General features: G+C 40.2%; 1 protein-coding gene across 2 annotated transcripts in view; it reads left to right on the top strand.

Annotated features, from left to right (window-relative positions):
- The window catches only part of samd10b (sterile alpha motif domain containing 10b), a 47773-nt gene extending 24876 nt beyond the window's left edge, over positions 1 to 22897 (top strand). For both annotated transcript variants that reach the window (XM_020095924.2, XM_069527271.1), the window contains exons 3-5: positions 5928 to 6096; positions 12359 to 12499; positions 21296 to 22897. In XM_020095924.2, coding sequence (XP_019951483.1) covers positions 5928 to 6096; positions 12359 to 12499; positions 21296 to 21318 — 333 coding nt within the window. In that variant the 3' untranslated portion in view covers positions 21319 to 22897. The remainder of the gene's footprint in view (positions 1 to 5927; positions 6097 to 12358; positions 12500 to 21295) is intronic.

The following is a 22897-nucleotide window of genomic DNA, read 5'->3' on the forward strand; positions in this document are numbered from 1 at the left end:
GAGCAGACACTCACAAAATCTTGCACATCAACAGTTAAAGAATCACGACACACTTAAACACTTATGCACAAGGCTCTGCAGAGCAGTGGTGGACAAAAGTATGTTAAATGATGCAACAGAAGGAGGTCTTTGTGTATGTGAGCTGAGAAGAATGAAAGATGGGATAAAATGAGAAAAGGGATAGAGAGGTGTGAAAGAGACATGAAGGCTCACATGTCAGGACATGTGTGGATCTGTGGCACAGGAGAGACAGATTGGAGAGTGCGGATCTGATTCTCAGCAGAGAAGGAGATAGATGGTTACAGTAGGTGTTGAGATGTAAAGGCAGAGTTGTTAGGTGAGACAGCAGAGCAGACAACTGAGATAGAGGGGGAGAGATCTGTATCCTGTAGAGGCATGAAGTGACAGCACCAAGAGATGCAGAGCTGAGTGGGAAAGGCAGGTGTGAGCTTATGTCATGCATGTTATAGTCACTCACTCAAATATGCATGTACATACAGAAGACACACACACACACACACAGGGATTTTTACCATTAATTAGCCAAGCGTCATTGATGAATCTGAAGCGGGATCTGGATGTGCAGACAGATGCATGGATCTGAAGTGATGTGTTACAGGCCACACAGGGAATGTTAAGGATTCCCCACGCTCTTCTGACTTCCAGCTAATCCCTGAGCAGCTACACAGTGAGGCAGGGCATGCACACACACACACACACACACACATAAACACACACATCGTAGCCCACTGCACAGAAGTCAGGGAGGAAGAAAGGAGGAAACAAGAGAAAGGGATGACAGGGTAAAATCTATGAGGAGCGAGCAGAGTGGTGATGAGAGACATGATAAAACAAAGTAAGCAGAGGAGGACCAATAAGCTGCTCTCGGATACAAACACACTGATCAATAGAGAAGTGCGGAGAGGTAATTCAGAGCATGTGGAGTCGGAGGGGAAATGGGATGTGAGGATGCAAGACGGCACAACAACATGTCCTGTTGAACAGAGACACATAACCATCTGTTATAATGAATCATAATTTATCAGGTATCTTTGCTTCATTTCCCCCCCCTCATATCCGTACAACATTATTGGAGCTAGCCAGCTGCTTATAGTTTAGCATAAAGAGACGGGATGTAAAGATGGACGATGTCACCACTGGAGGTGGAGATACATCGTCCATCAGCCCTCACTGGAGAAAAGAATCATGGAACACTATTGTAATAAGAACTACTGAAATTAATTTGGTCTATGCCCCGTCCACTTACATGGAGGAGGTGGGATTTATGACCTATACTGCAGCCAGCCTCCAGGGGGTGATCAAGACACTGTGGCTTCGTTTTTGGGAAGCTGTAGTGTTATGACCAAACAAAAAGTGCACGTCAAATAAATATTTCTCAAAGACGGTTTCTGTAGTTTTAGGTAGTTTTAACACTGATCTGTATGCAGATGTTGATTTCTCCAGTAAGTTTGGTTGCAGTTAGTTATTTGATGTTATAAAAACTAGAATGAAACGTGATTGACAGTTTAGCGGTGGAATGCATTTATCGGTGGGACCTCGCTACCGTGGCTCCATCCCTCCACCTCCTCCCTCTGGCTCCACATGTGCAAGACGGCAGCGTTCGTGTTTGGATATTTTGGCTGTATTTCTGGATAATGGGAAGAAATGGAGATGCATCGTTCATATTGTCCATACAGTCTGTTTTCCCTATAGTTTTCTCTATACGTCTCCTGCCCGTCCTCCTCCTCTTCTTCCTCATTCTCTCATTAAGACTTCCGCTCTACATACAGCCTCCACTTTGCCTGTGCCTCTCCTCCCCCCCTCCGGTCCATCTCTCCCTCATCCTCCTCCCTATAATGAATGAGGGTGCTGCTCCCGCTGGACAGAAGTAGGTCTTGGGGGGAGTGGTAGTGAAGGGTGAACAGGGACGAAAGAGAGCTAGCCAGAGGGGAGACACACTGATGGATGGCTGCAGAAAAAACCGCACGAGAACCAGGGGAGGACGACGAGAGGAGGTGGGATGAAGGGGACATATCATTCCATTTTCCTGCTGTCTGGCTTCTCGATGATGATGGCCATTACTCAGACAAGGAGTACCCCCACTCCCCTGTGTACCGTCTTCTCTTTCTTTTTGTTGTTCATTGTTCATCCTGTGTTTGGCATCTTTCTTTACCGTACAGTAAATCTACACGAAAAATTTAGAAGGACAAAACATCAGAGATTATGAAATCAAACATTTTCATTTTTTTAAATTCTTTGAGATTAAAGTCGGAAATTAAACTGTGTTATTTCTAAGGAACCACATGGCTGTATGTGTCACTTTGCAAGCTTGGATCAATCTCATCAGAGAAGCAGCTGCTTGCTGAGCATCATTCCCACTGTGCTGTTGTCCCAGATAAACAAAGCTCCCAATTTATCCAAATCAGTATGTTGCTTCATGGCGATGTCTCTTCAAACTCTGATAATAATGGGATTGTGAGCAAAGATATCAAGTATTTTTTTTATATTCTTGATTTTAAAGGAGTAATTTGATTAGAGGGTGTTTCACTCTGCAAATAGCAGCATATGTGTTGTGATGATGTAAATCAATACGGTACATTTACAAAAGAAAACGCAATTTTATAGATTTTTTCTTGTAACTTCAAAATCTCAGATAATATTCAAGGATATAATTCCCTCCCATAACTTTTTTTCCCTTTTCTTTTATTATTTTACCCACAGTAGATTTTAAATACAGCTCATTCTTCTATCATGATGCAATGCATCTGCTGCTTTTAAAGATAAGATAAGATAAATCATCTTTTTAGAAGTGTATGTATTCAAAATAGATCCTTGGATTATTATAAAAGTCTTTCACTAAATACTGTGATAATTTAGATTTTTGTTTTAATGTCATGGGCCGTAGAGGCAGCAGGGAAATCTGCTCTTGCTCTCTTCTCTAAGTGCAACACATCAGCTCCTTCATACAGGCAAGACACGTGAATACTTAAATAAAAACTCCTTTTACTAAGAGTTGAGAAACGTATTTAATGAATAGGAGAGTGAAGTTTCCCGATGAGCTGAGAAGTATCATCTTTGGACACCAGAACACCTCATGTGTGTTTTCCTATTACCTCGTATCTCTCCTGTTGAAATATGAATTTCCAATCGCATCATTTCAATTTTTCATTCAAAGCAATCTCCTTCGACTCTTTCAAAAATAATTCAGTCTTACTGCTCCGGAAAACTTCTGCCATGCTATGTATCTAGAAAATGTAAATTCCTGGTAAATAATTACTTTAAGTAAATAAGCACTCTGAAACAGTCACCAACAACCACACCATGTTCCATCCTATAACCTTGAGCCTCCTATTCCTATCTAAACCACTTTTATGTATGATGATGTCATATTTTATAGGAATATTTGGGTATTTTTCCAGGATGTGAGTTTGTCAACATCTACCAGTGAAACGTATATCTCGCAAATCTTAATATCTTCACACCTTGCATGTGTATTGTTAAAGGCGGAGGTTAAGGCTTCAAACCAGCACATCTAGTAAGTTAACTATTATATCCACAAACTGTTTATAAATGAATTTAACACAAACTCTGAATTAGTTTGGGATTATGGAGGAAACTGGCAGACATGGTGATAAAACGCCAGCGCAAATACTTATGTTGGTGACTCCTAAGAATTATACTACACACGAATACGTATTTACCAGTACTCACATTTATTCCAGCGACCAAGGGGGTTTCTGCGTACTGATTAAAGCTTCCCTGGACTTTGAATAAACAGATGAGCAGATCTTTGAGCAGCAGCTTGTGAGCAATGGTGCAGCTTCAGAGTTCTGTGGAGTCCTGCAGTTGGTCTTTACTCGCATAAATACATATTTCTCAAAATGTTAAACTCCTCCTTCAATTTGAGTCTGTTGAGCTGACAGTTTGTGCTCAGCTCAAAATCAAATCAATTCCTGTGGTGTTCTGTGAAGATGCTCAGCTCTGCAGGTCAAAGGTCACGGCCTAAGGGAGCAAAGAGTTGGTTCCTCTTGCCTCTGATTTAATCCAGACAAAGATATATTTGTCTTGTTAAATTTAACACACTTGTCTGGGCCTCCACTCACACCAACATTTATTCAACTCTTTCAATATGAGGGAAGTAGAGATGATCGGGGGGAGATCAGCAGGCTTGTCGCTTCACTGCCGTCAGACGTTATCCAAAAGATGAGGACCATTCTTACCCTCTCTTGTCCACACTCACTCACCCACAAGCGTTTCCACACCTTCCAACTCGATCTCAACTAATGACGGGGGCGAGCAGTAAATTTGGGTTATTAAAATGGCCTCAGCGCTCTGTTGAGTCAGGATGTATGTGCATGCGCGTAATAAGGAAACACACTGGGGCAGAGAAAATTGAGTTGTTTCCAATTAAGACCTACAAAGCAGAACACACTTAGCGAGTGGACCGAGCAGAACGTGATGGGGCTGATTGGTGCTTAAATCGACAGGAGGTCTCATTACAGCAGCTGGCAGATAAAAAAAGATAGTTATGAACTTTGCGTCTATCACATATTGAGATATGGAGGTGTTCTGGGAACTACGCTTTGTGTCGTTAACAGCTGATAACTTCGGATATGAAGACACAATAATGCGTGCATCTTGTGTTTGTGTGTGCGACATTTCAGCGTACACAATCCCATTAAATGCAGTCAGTTATGATGTGGAACGTTTGGCAGGAGTGCAGCGTTCTGTTGAAAATCAGCCAAGTCCTTTGTTGCGGAGTTGGCTCAGTCACAGCTTGAATGAAAGGATTAGATATGAGAGTTAAGTTGCTCAACACAGAGAGAGAGAGAGAGCTGAGAAGACAACTGGTTGTGTCTTCTGTCCATCTGAACCAATTGTGACTTTATTAACTTAACATCCATATTGATTCGACTTCAGAGGATGGGCCACGAAGGAAAAGCGTGTGAAGAAGAACAGAGTGAAATGAAGGATGAGAGGAGTAAAGGCGAGAAGTTGAATGATAAAGATGACAAGAGTCTCACTAATATTATGCAGACTGCATAATGAAGACACTGCTGTCTGGGAAAGTTACCTCTGGGATATGACCGTGCCAGACACAATACGACACAGCGTCTGCAGCCATGCTGGTGGGAATAACCAATGGAATGTAAATACAGCATCAAGACAAGTTGCCGAGTGTAGAACAGATTTAAAATAATGAAACGTGTGAGAAAAGGAAGCAGCGGAACTTCATTCTCTCTGAAAGGTGAAAAACTCAGAGCCCTGTTTGTCCTTCTGTGCCTGCACACCTAAACACTGAGTTCACTGTTACAGTTACAGTGGGTTAGATTTAATCTTTTTACATGGTAAAGGTAACACTACCAATGATTTGGCTTGTATCTGTAATAAAAAAGAGATTTAACACTCCAACTTACAAAATACTGTAGTAGCCTTTAACTTTATTTCATGCACTCTTCCATTTCTGATTTATGACGTATGAGTAACGGACACTATTAGACAATAATGATGTAATATTATAAGAAGAAAGTTGTAATTAAGAAGAAATAATTAGAATTACAAGACTATTATGAGAATAAAGAAAACAAATTGGGGACAAGAAGAAGAACCCATTAGACATTCTCATAATTCAACATCTTTATTCTCATAATATGACGACATTATTCTCAAAATCTCAGATTCTTTTCCCTTCTAATACTCCTCGCACTGATTTATTAGACAACCAAAAGAGATTTTATGGCGGCATTAAAACACATCGCAACAGATTTGACATTAATTAAAATTCTGTATGTTTTTAAAAAGCTACAGAGCAATTACAAGGTGATTATCTGAAATACACAGACATGTACCTACACTCACTGACATTACACACACACACAGACACGGACACACACTGAATAATCTTTGCTTCTTGTGTGTTTTTTCAGCTGCGTCCGGGTGAAGCCTTCACTGTGTATCACACCAGTCCGACACTGTCCAGTCTGTCCAAACCTGTGGTGCTGTGGACTCAGCAGGACGTCTGCAAGTGGCTTAAGAAACACTGTCCTCACAACTACCTAACCTACGTAGAGGCCTTCTCTCATCACGCCATCACAGGTACAGTCCACAACACACCACGCTGATTTCACACGATGGCACACTGTAGATTTCCTCTGAGATATTCTGAAAGATCAGGTTGTGGCTACTAGTGTTTAAGACGGACAGAGAGAATGTACAACGTTTGTTGAGCAGATAATATGAGATATATGCTTTGCCATACAATTTGAATTCATCCTCAAATTCTATGTGGGTATTTTTGTGCTGTGTTTGTAACACTTAAGCATTAAGTCAAATCTGTCAACAAAACCCACTCGCACCATTAGAAGGTATCCCTCCGTCACAGCTCAGTGGGGGACTTCTATGTATCGACTTGATTTAGCTCAGTGGGACTGCTGAGGTTTCATACGAGCCTCAAAAGTGGGAGTGCGTTTTTTCTAACTGAGCAAAATCTGTGCAGTTTGTCCCTCACACCTCACAGCAGAGACCGAGATTCACATCAGTATTAAGACGGACGCAGAAAGAATCCTTTAAAAACAATCCTTTAATATCTTTAGGACCTTGTTCATTGACTTCAGTGATTCTCCTTCGGACTAAGACATTTCAAGGCAATGCCATAAAAGGCTTACCAAATTTCACGCACGTATTATTTTTAGGTTTGTGGTTCCAGGGCTTAGCCTTTTCAACTGGAAACAGGTTTACACCCAAATCTGTCCAAAGGAGATTTAGAAGGCATTCATGTGAGGTGGAGAAAAGGAGCGCAGACTATTTTTGGTGAAGAAAGAGACAGCTGCGGAAAAAATGGGAGGTTATCGTGTTTCGAGTTCAAACAACACCCTCAAACACACACACACATGCACACATGCATTCTATTTGGAAGTGAGCCCACACAAATGCATGCCACTTGCAAGCGAGAATAACACACACACATTTATTCACACACACCCTCAGACGGCCATGACAGACGACACGGTAGAGCAGTTTCTTTCTCAGTGTCTTGCTGAGAACAGATTGCTGTTCTGTGCCGTGGGGTTAGCCACCACTCACATTTGCATATACACACAGGCACACGTATACACACTGGCTTCAGGGTTAACAATCCTGCCACCGTCACAGTTACAGTAGCTCTGATCTGATCATATTATTAATGTCTTCTCTAATTCACACAGAGGGAAAATGTGTTATGTTGTTCGGAAATGTTCTCCGTACAAAGTCTCCTTTTTCAAACACAGAAGGATGTTGGATCTCAGCAGGAGTGGAGAAATGGATTGTGTGTGTGTGTGTGTGTGTGTGTGTGTGTGTGTGTGTGTGTGTGTGTGTGTGCGTGTGTGTGTGTGTGTGTGCGTGCGTGTGCGTATGCATCATCTTTGTCCAGTGACCCAAAAGTAATAGTTAAGTGATTCCCTCAGTCTCTCAGTGTAAGGGCACCATTACTGTGAAACAAGTTGCCTGAGGTCAGTGCAGCTTCTTCAGTGTCTCTCGCTCTTAAATTTAATTCATGCTTTCATCTTTCCTCATACTTTTATTGGCTCTTATATTACAAATATTTTACATTTCGATCATTCTGTCTGCTGCTGGTCAGCAGGAAATTGACTGCCAGTCAATTATAATTTAGTTTCACTAATGTGAAGTAATTTAGATTTACTCTTCTTATTGATAAAAGTCACAGCATGTCACTTTGAGGTTGGTCCAATAATTCTTTTTTCAGTTTTAGACAGGGCCATAGCTGTAAATGTGAGAATGAATGGTTGTTGTCTCTGTATGTTAACCCTTTGGTGGACTGGCGACCTGTCCATTGTGTTATATAAAATCTATGGGTGTACCCCTGCTTCTCAACCAATTTCAGCAACTACAGAATCATGATCACGAAAATGTAGTTTAACAGTGAGATATGTTAAGGTTAGTCAGAAAGCTAACTTAATAAAGTTGCACATTACAGAACAGCAATTACACAGCAACAATCATATCTAAAACATCTGACATCACTACCGGCTAAAAGCTCCAATCAGATCAAGTGAGGCCGCTGCAGAAAAACCCTGTTGTGAAGTGAATTGAACAAGGGTGTGTTTCCTTACTTATGAGTTCAACTTCTCATATTTTAAAGAATTAACTTGGATAAAAGTAAATCTTTTACACAGTACATATTAATCAATAGTCAATAGTGGCAGATGAAAGCTTGACAGTGACAGGGGGCCATGGTGTGTATGGGATTTAGAGACAGAGGCCCTGTTTATTCATATCCCCTGGTCTTATTGATGTGACCTGTGTTTAGATTGGTTCTCTGAATAATGGCACAACTGCATTCACACCTACTGATTTAATTTATTTATTGCTCTCTACATTATGTCTGCCATGAGAAACTGCAGCCGTATAGTCGCTCAGCAGGTTCGACTTCAGCTCCTCAGCTGTCAGTCAATAAACTGTCATCTGCTGTCGGTCTGTACATTTATAGACTGAGATCTGATAAAGGCGCAGGTTAAACCACCTCCAGATGTGGCCTTACAGATAGAATTTCATTCCGGCGGCTGCAGAATGAATTTACACCTTGAATTAATATTCTATTTATTTTATCGAAGGTCATATCCTGACACAGGTCACAATTTAATACCTCGTGTGCCGAATAAGCCGGATAGAATGAAGATGTATTGAGAGAATATACAGTCTATACATTACCCATAGTGCAATAAACGGAATGAGTTATATGGTGAATGTTGCTGGAGGGCTAAACACTCAACCTTGATGCTACTGTATATACAAGCTGACAGAGAGGTGATACATTATGTAGGCCTTCAGGGAAAGCAGGTGGCCTATCAAAGATTTAATCTAAAGGTTGTTCTCTTATAAGGAAGTCTTTACCTCTCTCCCTCTTGGATTGCTTTTCACAATGTTTTAAGCGACATAATTGTCCCAGCCGAGGCAGAACTGCTTCCCATTTGCCCACAGACATTGTTAATAAGCAGTTTATTTTGAAGCCGAATTGAGAGAAGCAATCTCTAATGAAACAGCTTTTGTTTTTGTGCCTCCTTTTTTTTCTTCCTCTCCTTTGACAGCACTACTTTCCCTATCTGCAGGCAATTATTATAGGCCCTGTATTAAGTCTGTCTGAAGGGAATTGATTTGAGCTCCATTCATCTGCTTTGTCTCATTTCTGTGCTCGAACACACGCATGCAGACAGAGAGAGAGAGAGAGAGAGAGAGAGAGAGAGACTGACAGCAGTGGTTTTTCTGGTGCATACTGTCGGCAAACACACCTTTGAAAACTATAGCCGAGATGGGAAGAATGGGTTTATGAGTGTGTGTCTGCACAAAATAGTGAAACTAAATGAAAAACTATTATTTGTGTATCCCGTAGGTAGTTGTGCTCACACACAATATATTGTTCAGCTCTATGTGCTAGAAAAAGAGGGCACTCTGAAGAGGAGTAATTAATCAGTCTACAGTACCACACACACACACACACACACACATCCAATAAAACATAATGAGAGCTAACTGTTTTTTTATGCCTGCCCACAGTGGACGTGGCTATTGTGCTCGTTATTCAGCCCCTTTGGTTGTAAGGGGACTAGTTCACAGTTCTGTGCTCAAGTTCCACTGAGAGCAGTGTCTCATATCTCAAAGACATGGGATGAGGAAAACCATAATTATTGCTGCTTGCTGATATAATGTTCAATCCGTCTGCTGCCATCAAAGAATCAATCACTCAACTTTAACAAAGCTTTGTTAACAATAAAAGTTTCCTCATCTCTGTTGATTGAAGAAACAGGGTCAAAGTACAGACTCTTGCTCTGTCACGATAATCAAACTTTAACTCCTACTTCAGTGCCACTCTAAGAGATTGGATTCAGTACCGGATTTTTCAAACGTTCAATACTTTAATCAAATGTGTTTTACCTCCAGAGGGTACGTTCGACTCTGTGCACAGTTAGAGTTGCATAAAAAGAAGAAAATGAGGATTGGACCAGACAGAGCCTCATGAGCTTTGATTTGTGAGAGTGCATTGGTCAGCAGATCAGTGAACTGAGATGAACAGTTAAAAACATGGGAAGTCTGTTGAGAACTCTGGCCACATAAACTAATGGAGGAAAGATTATTCCCAAAAAACCCAAAGATTGTGATGCCACCACACTGACGAAAAAGTCAGTGGTCAGAGGCATTATGTTTTCAGGTGTTCATCCATCATTTCTGTGACCTTTTTGGACTTCTCCAACATCTCAGGAACATCTTGTGGGAATTTCTTTAAATTTGGTGTAAATATTCACTTGGACTCAAAGATGAACTGATTAGAGTCTAGTAATCAAAGGTTAAGGTCTCTCTGACCTCTCAGAACTCTTTTTCATTGTGAATATGTTATATTATAACCTGTTCACTTAACACTGACATATTTGTTGATTACGTTTGGGTTTTCAAAGGTCACAGTCACGATGACCTCACAAAATGATTTTGGCCTCTTGGACATGATATCTAAAGTCTGTATTGAGGGAACTTATAACAATTTTGACCAGTTGTCACTTGGACTCTCAGAGGGACTGATTTGGAAAAAAATAATTGTAGACTGAAACTTCACTGGTTGGCGGAGGCATACAACCATAGGGCAGTAATTCTAGTTTGTTGTGGCATTGTGATATTATAGTCCGTTATGTTTTCCATACACATGCTTTCAGAGCACTTTAGCCCGGAACCACTGATGGTCACATCAGACCTGAGTCTATCACACTGTTACAACCTCCAACCTATTTTATAAAATATGTCTGCCAGCTCTCTATTAGGGACATTTATATTTCATGGGCTCAGAAAAGGGACAAAGGACAAAGGACTCCAGTTCTTCTTTCACTAACTTTCTTCTGGTCCTCTTTTTATTTTGTTCTTTTCTTTTCTGTCATCTCTCAATCTCTTGCTCTCTGTGCTCTCCTCTCTCAGACATGCTTATTAACTGCTGCTGTGGATGAATAAAGGAACAAACACAACTCTGTTTGTGTGTGTGTGTGTGTGTGTGTGTGTGTGTGTGTGTGTGTGTGTGTGTGTGTGTGTATATGTATATATAGTACATGAAAGCATGCATTACTTGGGGGACTGTTCCTCTGCCGCACAAAAATGCATAATGCACATATAGGGAAATAAAGAGATGAACCAACAGATAGAAGGATGTACTAATGTCCAAGTGAAGAAAATGGGAATGAATGGAATGATACAGAGAGTGAGCTGCATGAGTGATGAGTCTAATTATGATACGGACATCTTACGGAGCTGCTGCAGGTATGATGGATTCCTCTTCTGTCTGCAGTGGTGAAGGACATAGCTCCCCTATGGTAACCGGCGTGTGTGCGCCTGTGTCACCACACATGCATGTCTCAAGTTTTTTATATTTGCTTTGTGTGAGAGCAGCTTGGTTGTAAAAGCTGTTTACTGTGGGTAATGGTATGTTAAATGTGGGTGTCTCACAGGGGTTAACTGCCAAATTCTGTAGTAAAGCTCAGCCACAGCAGACAACCAGCACCTGTGATCCTGGCCGCCGGGCTTACCAGAAAATAAAAACCTCATCCCGAGATGTACATTAGATGGTGCATCTACAAGTTAAAACTTAATGCAAAAAAACAACACCTGAAAATATCTAATGCACAGTTGCAGACATATTCTCAGCATATGAGAGGAAGTTACATTCAGACTAAATGGGAATTTGAAGTCTCCTTTCCCTGTGGAATGCACTTGTCTGAAGACTTTTGAGGAAACTTGCAGGAACATGAACAAACTCCTCAGAGAGCAGGCTGTGGAACCTGGTAACATCTGAGGGCAGTGTGTCTATCACTGACAGAAAAAATAATAATTTTAAGAAGATATTTGTTGCCTGATTTCTTTAAGGTTCTATGGAGCAATCTTTGTCTGTACAGACACTTGATATACAGTCACACTGCACCGTCTTTAGATAAATGAACTTAATTATTTGGCAAAACTTTAGGTCACTTTAGTTTAGCATTTAATAGTAGTATGTGAATGTTAAATTCTTTAAAATACACTAATGCAGTGATTAACTACTTAAAAATGGAGAAATGAACCGTTATAATTAAATTGCCATCAATTACCATGGATAAACAATCACTTGAAATGTCTTGTATCTTCTCACAGCTATATTATAATATGTTACATGTGAATAGGAGGGAGTTAAAGTTTAGTGTAATTCTACCATCTGATTGACTTAAATGATTGATTTCCACAGGCTTAATCTAATTACTGCAACTCTTATGGTCATAATAATGCCGTGCATAGAGGGACATTTCTCTCGATGAGTGGCTGTTCCTAACCACTCAACACTTCCTCTCGGCAGGACGGGCATTGCTGCGTTTGAACGGGGAGAAGCTTGAGAGGATGGGGATCGTCCAAGAGACGCTAAGGCAGGAGGTCCTCCAACAAGTCCTCCAGCTGCAGGTCAGAGAAGAGGTCCGCAACCTGCAGCTCCTGAGCAGAAGTGAGTATCAAGACAGTGTCTCTGTGTGTGTGAGAGAGAGAGTTTTCTGTGCATTTCTGTGAGGAAACGTCTTTCTAAACATGTTTATGTGAGAGAAGGAAAGAAAAGCCAATCGACAAGTGAAAGGCGATTAGTAGGGTTTGGCTAAATTGGAAGGAGACAGTCTGAGGCCATGCACACCCGCTACGACAGCCATGAAGTTTGAGATCCACGTGAAATTGCTTGTGGCTGTGTGTGGTTTTATTGATAGGTCCTGTTGATTTGCTGCCCTGCTTTGAATGAGGGCTTCAGTAAATACTTTTATTATTCAGCCATCAATAAACTGGCTCAGTCAATCTCTGTTGCCCTGGATTCAACAGTTGATGTGACTTGCTTCTCATAAACCAGTTCTGGTGACTGTTTTGGCTGTTTTCTGTTTTCATCGATGGCATCAAAGTGTAAGTGTGTGGAACTGGATTGCCAATGTTCCCTGTAACTACCTGGATAAAAAAGGTGCCTATGAATTGGATGAAAAGTCATCCACAATGTAAAAAAATACAGATCTATAGACTCATATATATTATGCACACATATATTTTTAAACTCCTCAATTGTGTTAGTAAAGGCTCATGGGGCACAAAGTTTTTTGATGGATGAGGAGTGCCTTAGTTTTTCAGGATTTTGTATTCCGAGCCAGATGCATTGAGCACCTTCCAGCCATTTCACACAGATTTTCCATTGGACTCCATTATTCAAGATCATGACCTATATTCAGCAGCAGCATCCTGGCAGCACTCATTCCCCAGAATAAGAGGAGATCTGCAGTATTTAAGGGAAATTGCAGCTTGCTTGTTGCTGTAGTTGTTTCCAATGTGCCGCCTAGCAATTCACTTCTCAAACAAGAGGCAGAAAACATGTCTGGATGTTTTTTTACCATTCTCCTGTCACAGAGTGTTCTGACGAACAGAGCCTTTATTACAAAAATAAAGAATAACTGCACAACCATTCGCTCTAAATGATCAAATCTCTGTTGGCATAAATGCTTTGGACCAAAATAGAATTCAGTCAAAACAATAACATTGTTTTTGCCATCAAAAATTCATTATGTACCGGTGATATCTAAACAAGTAAATGAAGTCATTGTTGTAATATGACAAGCTCACATTCACTCTCTGACCATTCATGCTGCTGCTATTACTTCATTTTTCCTCTACTCACAACAATATGAATAGAGATAGAGATGTTCTGATACCATTTTTCCCTTCCCTGCCTTTGCATATTGACCAATACCGAGTACTGATCTGATACCTGTGCACATAAAAAAAGTTTTTTTACAGCTCTTTATGCTGCTAACCCTATATGGATGTAGCGGTTGGAGTCATTGTTGTGGCCTTGAGTTGTTATTGCTTGCCGATCCCCGCCTCATGTTTGGCAGCATTGGAAGCATTTCAGTTGCTGCAATCTGTAACGAAGCATGTCTAGTTTTGAGGTCCACGCCTGACAACAAACAATGAAAATAAATGGTTTTAATGTCCATTTAAATCTTTCTACTACACACCTTTAGGACCTCAAAGTGTTTATTGTCAGTGAGGACATTTTGACCAGTTCTCACTTTTTCAAAGGCTTGTTTGAGGGTTAAGACTTGGTTTAAGGGTGAGGGTTAGAATTAGATTTAGGTTAAGGTAATGGTTAGAGTTAGGAAAGTAGTTGTGATGGTTAAGGTTAGGGTAAATGCCTTATGCCAATGAGTATCCTCACTAAGATAGTACAAGTACAAGTGTGTGTGTGTGTGTGTGTGTGTGTGTGTGTGTGTGTGTGTGTGTGTGTGTGTGTGTGTGTGTGTGTGTGTGTGTGTGAGGGAGTCAACAAGAGGTTGTTCTGTAAAATGTTCCCAATTCAGCTGAAGTCATAGAGTAACACAAGATCACATCATATAGTCCAGGAAAAGCATCCCCATGCAAACCCTGAACAGTGAACCATGTGTGTCATTATCCAACAGCAGAGAAAGAACAAGGGCAGCGGTTACATAACACAAGACTGAATTTGGCTGCTCTTCAGTTATAATAAAGATTTAAAAAATAATAATTCTGCGCATGCAAACTCAAATCAACCAGCCCCTTTTTTTTTGGCATACACTTAAAGGTTCAGTGTGCAGAATTTAGTGACATCTAGAGGTGAAGTTAAGGTGATGTTGTAATGTGACAAAATGCCTTGTGGCCATAATCAAAGCAGAGATGTCAAGGCTATTTGGCTCGTGCCTTAATCCTTCTGCCCACCAGGATGCTTTAACTCACTTTATTTTGTTTTTGTTCCCTCGCATCATTTTAGCTCTGAGTGTTAAAATGTGTGGTGACATTCATGGCAGTGAAGCATGTTGAATTGAATTATACTGTATTAAGTTGAGAGGGGACGCAATTGACTGGTAAAGAGAAATAATTAAATTCCTGTTTTAACACTTCTGTTGAATGAGCAATGCAAATGTCATTTGCCAGTTCAGCAGACTCTGACTCTACAGGCGACAAGGACAGGCTAATTTGTTGGCCTCATAAAACACCTGAGGTCCACAGGGTTGCAGGGTTTTCAGGGGTGATGGAGGTAGAACACCCTGGTGTCTGGACTGGAGGCGTGATAACGGGCTGTTCCAGTGCTGAGAGATGAGAATTGTGATGAGGTGGTGATATGGTTGGAGATCACTGCAGAGGTGATGCACGTCCACATGGGGGCTGGAACAAAAAAAACATTTACACAGCTCTACTGCTACAGAAAGTACATTTTGGAAGAAACCAAATCTTCCAGGAAAAATGTTTTAGTTTATGACAAATAATAAAAGTAAGTTAATACTAAAATATTCACTTTGTTTTCCACCAAAAAAACTATAACACATGACTGTGGTAATGTTTAAGTAACAACTGGTTAATGTTGGGAAAAGACAAAGATCTGGTTTAATACAGAAGATGTCTTCAGTCAGCTTTTCAATTAATGGCTGTTATTGTCAGTATAACACACTTATGATTGACACAGTAAACAGGCACAACATCAGCACGTTATTATTGACCTGCTGCGCAATGTTCACACTTTGCTTAAAGCATCACTGTGTTCATCCTCACAGAGCCACTGACATGGCTGCAGACTCTTGAACTCTTTGTAATGTTGTTGATTGAAAAAAGATAAATGTGTTGATAAGAGTTGGATGAAAGGAGGCTGAGGATTTGGCTGTGAATCGTGGATGATGTGTGTGGAGAAGCATGTTGATGGGGAAATGAAAAAAAGAGGACGAGACAGAAAGGTTAGGTGGGAAAGACGGCTTCAGACTCGTCACGCAGCAGCTAATGCACATTTAGAATTTGCCCTCATGCTTGTCTTTCCTCACCGTCCTCCGCACACACTCCCAGCTCCACTCACTGAACAATTATCCCGATACATTTACAATTCTGCTGTGATTTTACTGGAGCCTTATGTCACACACACAACGTCTCTCAAGTCTGACTCATCTCCAACAGATTTACCAAAAATTAAATATTGATCTCACAGTAACTTTCGAAAAGAGGCTTGAATGTGATGTGAGATTGTCTCTGATCTGATCAATGATAGCAGAGTTAAACACAAACCTCACATTATTCACATCAGTGATTTCTTTAACCTTTACAACCAGCGAGTTCTTTGAGTGTCCAGCTCCTTGGGAAAGATAACATAAAATACAGAGAGAATTAAAAGGAGAAAGAGAGAGCGGAGAAAGGAACGACTGACATGTAATTAAGATGAGGACAGAGAACTGAGACTGGAGGTGAGATCTTTCAGAGATACAAAACTAGACTTATCTCGTTCACAAACAGGAAATATGGTCACAGTCTTCACCCCCTTCTGTTCCTGTGATGTGTCGTTAAATGATAGCCAGTAAAATGTCTTTGCCGAGCTTTATGGTGCAACAGGGAAGTTGACCTTTGACCTTTTGGATGTGAAACTTCATTATTTATTTAAAACTTAAGCTACAGATTAAAAATGAATAAATACATTAAAACCAAATACATACTTGCAAACAGCAGACAACTATGATGATGATTATAACTTTGTGAAATGGTGATAGCAAAGAAGTAGTGAATAAAAAAAAAGAAAAAAGAAACAGATGTGTGGTCATATTAACCTTTGACCTTCGACCACCAAAATCGAATCAGTTCTTCTTTGAGTCCAAGTGAACATTTGTGCATCTACTTAATGCATTCCTAAGATATCAGTTTCCAAATAATGAGATGGACGTACAGACAGACAACCCAGAAACATGCACCTCCGGCCACAGAGGCATTAAAAGCACTGTGGATAAAATCTACAGATCACAGAGGTGAAGAAATGAGACTGGAAAATAGGGAAATCAAGCTAGGAATGGTAACACATGTATTCCTTGGCTGTGGGGCCGTACTGTCTGCACCAGGCTAATCTGTCTGCGGCAGACTCAAAGCCCCATAATAACATTTCACACTCAACATGGAATCACATTACTTCTTTTGCAAATCACTGTTGAAAATGCTGTTGTTCACACAATAACAAAATATGTCCATAGAAAAACAAATTGGAAAAGTATTTACTTGCACATTGTATCACGTGAATCCTGCATTTAGGAGCTAAAGAGCCTGAAAAGATCGATCATTGAATTTATACATCTTTATTTATATATAAGTACTAATGTTGCTCCATTTCTCCACTACATCCCCATATCTAGTTAAGAGGTGAAAACGCATCAGTGTTGTGCTTCCAACTTGGTTTCTTTTTATTTATTCTATTGACAATTAAGAGAGAATAATTACAAGATATTTAACAGTGGAATTGAATTTATAATATATAGTTAACTGTGGTGACTTCTACAGTTATGTTTCCAAACACACAATATATTCAATCATTCTCTCTCAAGTGATTTGATTTATTCACACTAACTCAACATAATTAACAAAACGTAATTAGATGTGACCCTTTACATTGAATTTATGTGGTAACATTACATATTTAATATGTAATTGAAATCCACAAAGTCATCTTTTTAGATGTAATTTTCTTTTTTAATCAAATGAATAGAAGCATTTTGTACATGCAGTACAGAAAAGACTGATTTTAGCAGCAGAGCAGTGGAATAATTATATATTATATTATAATTGTACAAGAGTGCAGTTGTTCAATGAACACAAGCGCTGAATCACATGCTGTTTGTTCCTGGCACCAAATGAACTTAAACCACAACTGTGGGATAAGGCAACTTTCACAAATTTGATATGATTTTCTCATGCTTTTGTATAAAATGTTGAGCAAAGAGAAAAATGTAGTTACATAAAAATGGATTAAGAAAACAAGTTGGTCACACCAAACACAACTGAGCACAGACCGTGGAGAGGTTCAATTCCTGTCAGATAAAATGGTCTCCAACAGCTACAGTTAGTCTCATAGTGGAACAAAAAGGATCAAAACAAGCTACGCACCTGCAGCATAATCCACCCTCTGCTCTATATGTGTGCTCCTCGTCTTCCAAATATTGTCAGATAGTTTTTGCCATAGAAAAACTACATTTCTGCTGAATATTGAATGATTTGAACTTTAAACCTGAGGCAAAGTTTCAGGTCAGGGATCTAAAACAAATTCCAATTCTATATATAAAAAAAGGTCAAGTTAAAAATCCCACACTGTAGAAATTTAAATCAGAGCTTCAAAGTTAAATGCAAATGCATTGTATACATAGACCAGTCCACTGCTTCAGCCCTCACTACTTTGCATTGCGTTATTTCACAGTCTGTTGTATGTCCCTCTTCAACGTAACCCTGTAATGTTTGGGAAAGGTGCTAAATCTTTATCTCTACGTTTTACACACTACAGTATTGTTGATGTATTTTCAGCAGGCTGTGTTATCTGTGAAAGGTAAGGATGATGTCTGCCACAGCCCAGAGCCATAGCTCTCTCAGGGGTTGCAGGGGTTGTTGTAATATCTGGAAAGCTTTGTGGAGGGAGATTTTAGATCAGAGCCCAGCAGGAGATGTTCCCTCCTCCTTCTCAGTCGCTGTTTGTTGGTATATCTTTATAATAAACTGTCAGCACTTCTTTCCTTCTCAACACATCAAAATGTCATCAAAGTTGATCAATGCAATTGTGCAGCTGCCAGGTTTCAGACTCTAAGATGTAGCACACATGGGAGAAGTGTAGCTTCAAAGCTTTCCGTCTCTTGAAAGGGTCTTTTTAAACTCAAACTATTACCTTTTCTGAAACCTGCCTGAACTTTACCAACCTGCAACTGAAAAGTGAACCTTACTGCCAGAAAACCTTACTGCCAGAAAACCTTGAAATCAAATTTCATCCTTTTGTCAGCAACACTTTGGTTGCCCTGGAACACTGTCTTGGTAAGCCTGGTTAGCAGCTATGAAACCCTCTTGTGATGGTGCCCAGCCTTGAAAAGCTTTGTTCAGGGCTCTGTGTGATGCCTGCCAGCTGAACCGTAGCTCCGAGTTACAATATGAATGAAACTCTGCGTGTAACAGACAGAGCAAAGTGAGGAACATGTCATTTCTCTTCAGCTCAAATTTCTCCTGTTTGCTGTTCAAGCTGCCCCCTCCTCCTGTCGGCCTCTGCCCCGCTGCTGCACCTAAAAGGGATGGTCCACCAAAAATGAAAATTCACTCATTATCTACTCACCACTATTCCAATGGAGGGGTGGGTGAAGTGTTTGAGTCCACAAAACATTTAAGGGGCTTCAGGGGTAAACTTTGTTGCAGCCAAATCTAATACAATTGAAGTAACCGACAACTTCAGATGTAATAAAACAACAGAAAAAATATAAAATCCCTCCATACTGCTCGTGTGGTGTCATCCAAGTGTCTGCAAGCCCCGGCATTCAACTCAAAACAGCATCATCTACACCGTGTTTTAAGCCACACAAGCAGTATGGAGGCATGTTGTGTTTCTTCCGTTGTTATTTTCTGCTGTGTATTATGTCTGAAGTATGAGTCACCGGTTACTTTAATTGTATCGGATTCTGCTGCAACAAAGTTTACCTTGAGACTCCTGAGACTCCAGAAGTGTTTTGTGGATTCAAACACTTCACTCACCCCTTCATCGGCATAGTGGTGAGAAGATGATGAGTGTATTTTCATTTTTCGGTGAACTATCCCTTTAATGTGAGCGACTCCACAGGGAGCTCATTTAAAGTGATTTCTATCTGAGGGTCCCTCTGTGTCTGCAAAGGCCTCTAGTGATATCGATGTCTCTCCGTCCTTCTGTCTCTCTGTCCTTCTGTCTCTCTGTCATTTCCTGGTCCGGGGTCACTCCGGTGCCACGGTACATCTGTCTGTGTCTAGAGACAGGTGGTGCATCTTCTTCAGCCCATATGAGGGCTTTAGAGCTGAAATGCCAACAGTCTGAAAGAGGAACGTCTGCTTTCCCACTGACACATGGTGTCAATTCAGGATGGCTAGTTGTCAGGGAAACCACCTGGCAACATCTGTTGTTTCGAGAGAGACAGAGAGAGAGAGAGAGAGAGATAATGACATTTAGGAAAAAAGGCTTCTCATTACATGCTGTTTTACGTAATGTCATATATTTGATATATGATTTATATACCTGCTCTCTCCACAGTGTAAATTTTTGTAGGTATATTACAGTAAAATATTTTTATATTTGTATATGTACTGTCTGCAACTATAGACTGTGTAAGGATGAACAACACGTCACCACTTCCGGCGGTTGTAAAAATATTAAGCTAACATATCCCAGATTCAGATGCTGCCATCTTCCTCTTTTGTAGTAATTTGCCTCGGTGTTGAGGTCCTGCTGATACACATGCTCGTCCAATCGCGAGTCAGTCTCAGCTGTCAATCGTGGTATTTCACCCCATTATTACAGCATAGCAGTGGGATAAGCTTAAATGACATGGCGTATACTATGACTCTTTTGTTTTGCCCATGTCCCATCCACTTACACGGTAGAGGTAGATATTTTACTTCAAGATGATTTGGCTTCACTTTTGAAGAGCTTTCATGTCGTCCATCTTTACAGTCTGACATAAACTCATAACACGTTTATTTGGAATGTTTCTTTTTTTTCTCCTTTGCATATTAATCAGAGCTTGTAAATCATTGTTTTAGCCTCTTTTTCATTACCTGCATTAGTGACACTGGAATAATTTCCATGCACTGCATCTGTCCTACTTATTCATACAGTTAGAGTTTCATCCTAAGTTATTGGTTGTTGCAGGTTGATGTTCTGTGATTGAATACAGTAGCCAGTCAGATTTACTTTTAGCCTCTCCCAACGTTATTGTGATTAATAGGCTGAAATACTTGATTACACCAAGGTACAATTTAAGTTATTATTTTCATTACAACAACCACAACAACCTGCTCCGTGGCTCAAAAAAAATTGAACTGAATTACCTTTTTATTATAATTTATCCTTCTTCTAGCCATGGATTTTATTATTTTTCTTGTGAAGCACATTATTATTATTATTATTGTTATTATATTACAGTGTGTTACATGGTGAGAGGTCGGCCACCCCGGCCAGAGTAAGTCTGGAGGAGTAAGGGGTCTGATAAAGATTCAGAGGGGCTTTGAGCCCAATAGTTGAGTTTTGAGACTAGTGTGTTTTTAAGGCTCAGCACAAAGGACAAACAATTTCATGATGCATTTACAGATAAAGAAAACAATAAAGGAATGCACTGAATGTTTAACGATGCACTGAGGTTACAAAGGGACAAGATGTTAGGACAAACTTTTGCTGCACTCTCAATGCTCCATTTTTTATCCATGTGAATCCTAATTATGCTCTCCCTCCTCTCCCCTCTCTCTGCAGCCTCCTTTGGAAACTTCTCTTAGCTCATCCCTGGATCCATTTGGCAGCCCTCTCCCCCATCCCATGTCACAGTAGGAGCCATGGAAGAGCTGCCATCTTTAGATATGTGAGCGGAGAATCAATGAGTGAACATGGGGGGGGGCCTCATAGACGACATGCCAGCCAGTCTGGAGGATTCTCATTCAACACAGCCAATCTGGTTTACAGACACTGACACAGAGACAAAGCCCCCCGCTCCAGGCCGAGGTACTCCACTGTAACATAGTGATAATATGTAAGATTCACAACCCTAGTGATGATGTAAGCCTGTCACTGGTATGTGCCTGATCACGGCAAATCTCCTTTTGGTTTCTTGCCTCAGTTGGACTGGACTGATCGGGCAATTTAATCAGAAACCTGGTGAACATGCGCAGGTTGATTTTTGACACAAGCTTCACACGTGCACAAGCAGGATTCACAATTTTTTGTTCCCTTTCACTTCCAGTTAAGGTTATTATATGAATAATTCTTTAGTATGGGCTCAAGTCTGTGAACCCAGGGAAGCGGAAACTGTTCAGAAGAAATTACAGCTGGTCTTAAATGGATCTGAGTGATGCCGGTCTAATCAAGTCCTCGGCCACCGCTCACGTTACATTTGCTCCTCAGGATTTTAGTTTTGGAACTTTGGGTTCAGAGGATCAACAATAACGCTTGAAGCTGAATGTCATTCCCACAATCAATCTTTTTGTATTGTGACTAATCTGCTGTATTTCAGTGAGAAATTTAGAAATATATACTTATATAAATATATACAGTATGAGCGTTGTAGAATAACATAGAATTCAATCTGTGTATGTAACAGTAATCTTTTATTAATGACATTGATCCAGAGGGCACAGAGTTAATGTGATAATCACTGACTATCGATGCTTGACAAAGCAATAATTTAAATCCTTAAAGGAACAGCACTGTCTGGGATAAACATCAAGGAAACTTTTTTTACACTGTTGGGATGAGATCTGCTGATGGAAACATATACTGTAGATTTGCTCCTGTTACAGTGGTAGCATTTGCCAACCTCAAAGCTTCTGTCTTTTCTGTGTGCTGTACTGTGTATGTCATCTGTCACACGCAGATATGTGGAGAGAAGCGACAAGCCTCTGTTGTATTTTGCCTGGTTTCCGTCCCTGATGTGACACTGTGATTTTCAAATGCTCAGAAATCCAGACACTATGACAGCAGATGCAAGATTCCCAGAGCGACGGAATTGAGCACCTTAGATGTCACTCTAGACAGCAGCAGACAGCTATCAACGACGACAAAGTTAAAGTCACATAAATAAATGAATAAACGCGTACATACGTAAATAAACTCCCAACTCCCCTCCCCAACATCCTCCTGTCTCTCCTTTGAAGAGGAATCTTTGGCTAAAGTGAGTGTGAGAAGGATTATCTGATATACTGTATATACACACTTTTACTTTATTTTGTCAAATGATTGATGAACTATTTGAAATGCAAAAAAAAAAAGAAAAGAAAAATATTTATTTGCTTTACAGATATGAAGACATGGTATGGAATATGATGAAAGTTGTCTTTTTAGAATAAACTAATTGAGATTAAA

The sequence above is a fragment of the Paralichthys olivaceus genome, chromosome 6 (assembly GCF_024713975.1).
Source record: "Paralichthys olivaceus isolate ysfri-2021 chromosome 6, ASM2471397v2, whole genome shotgun sequence".
NCBI lineage: Eukaryota > Metazoa > Chordata > Actinopteri > Pleuronectiformes > Paralichthyidae > Paralichthys > Paralichthys olivaceus.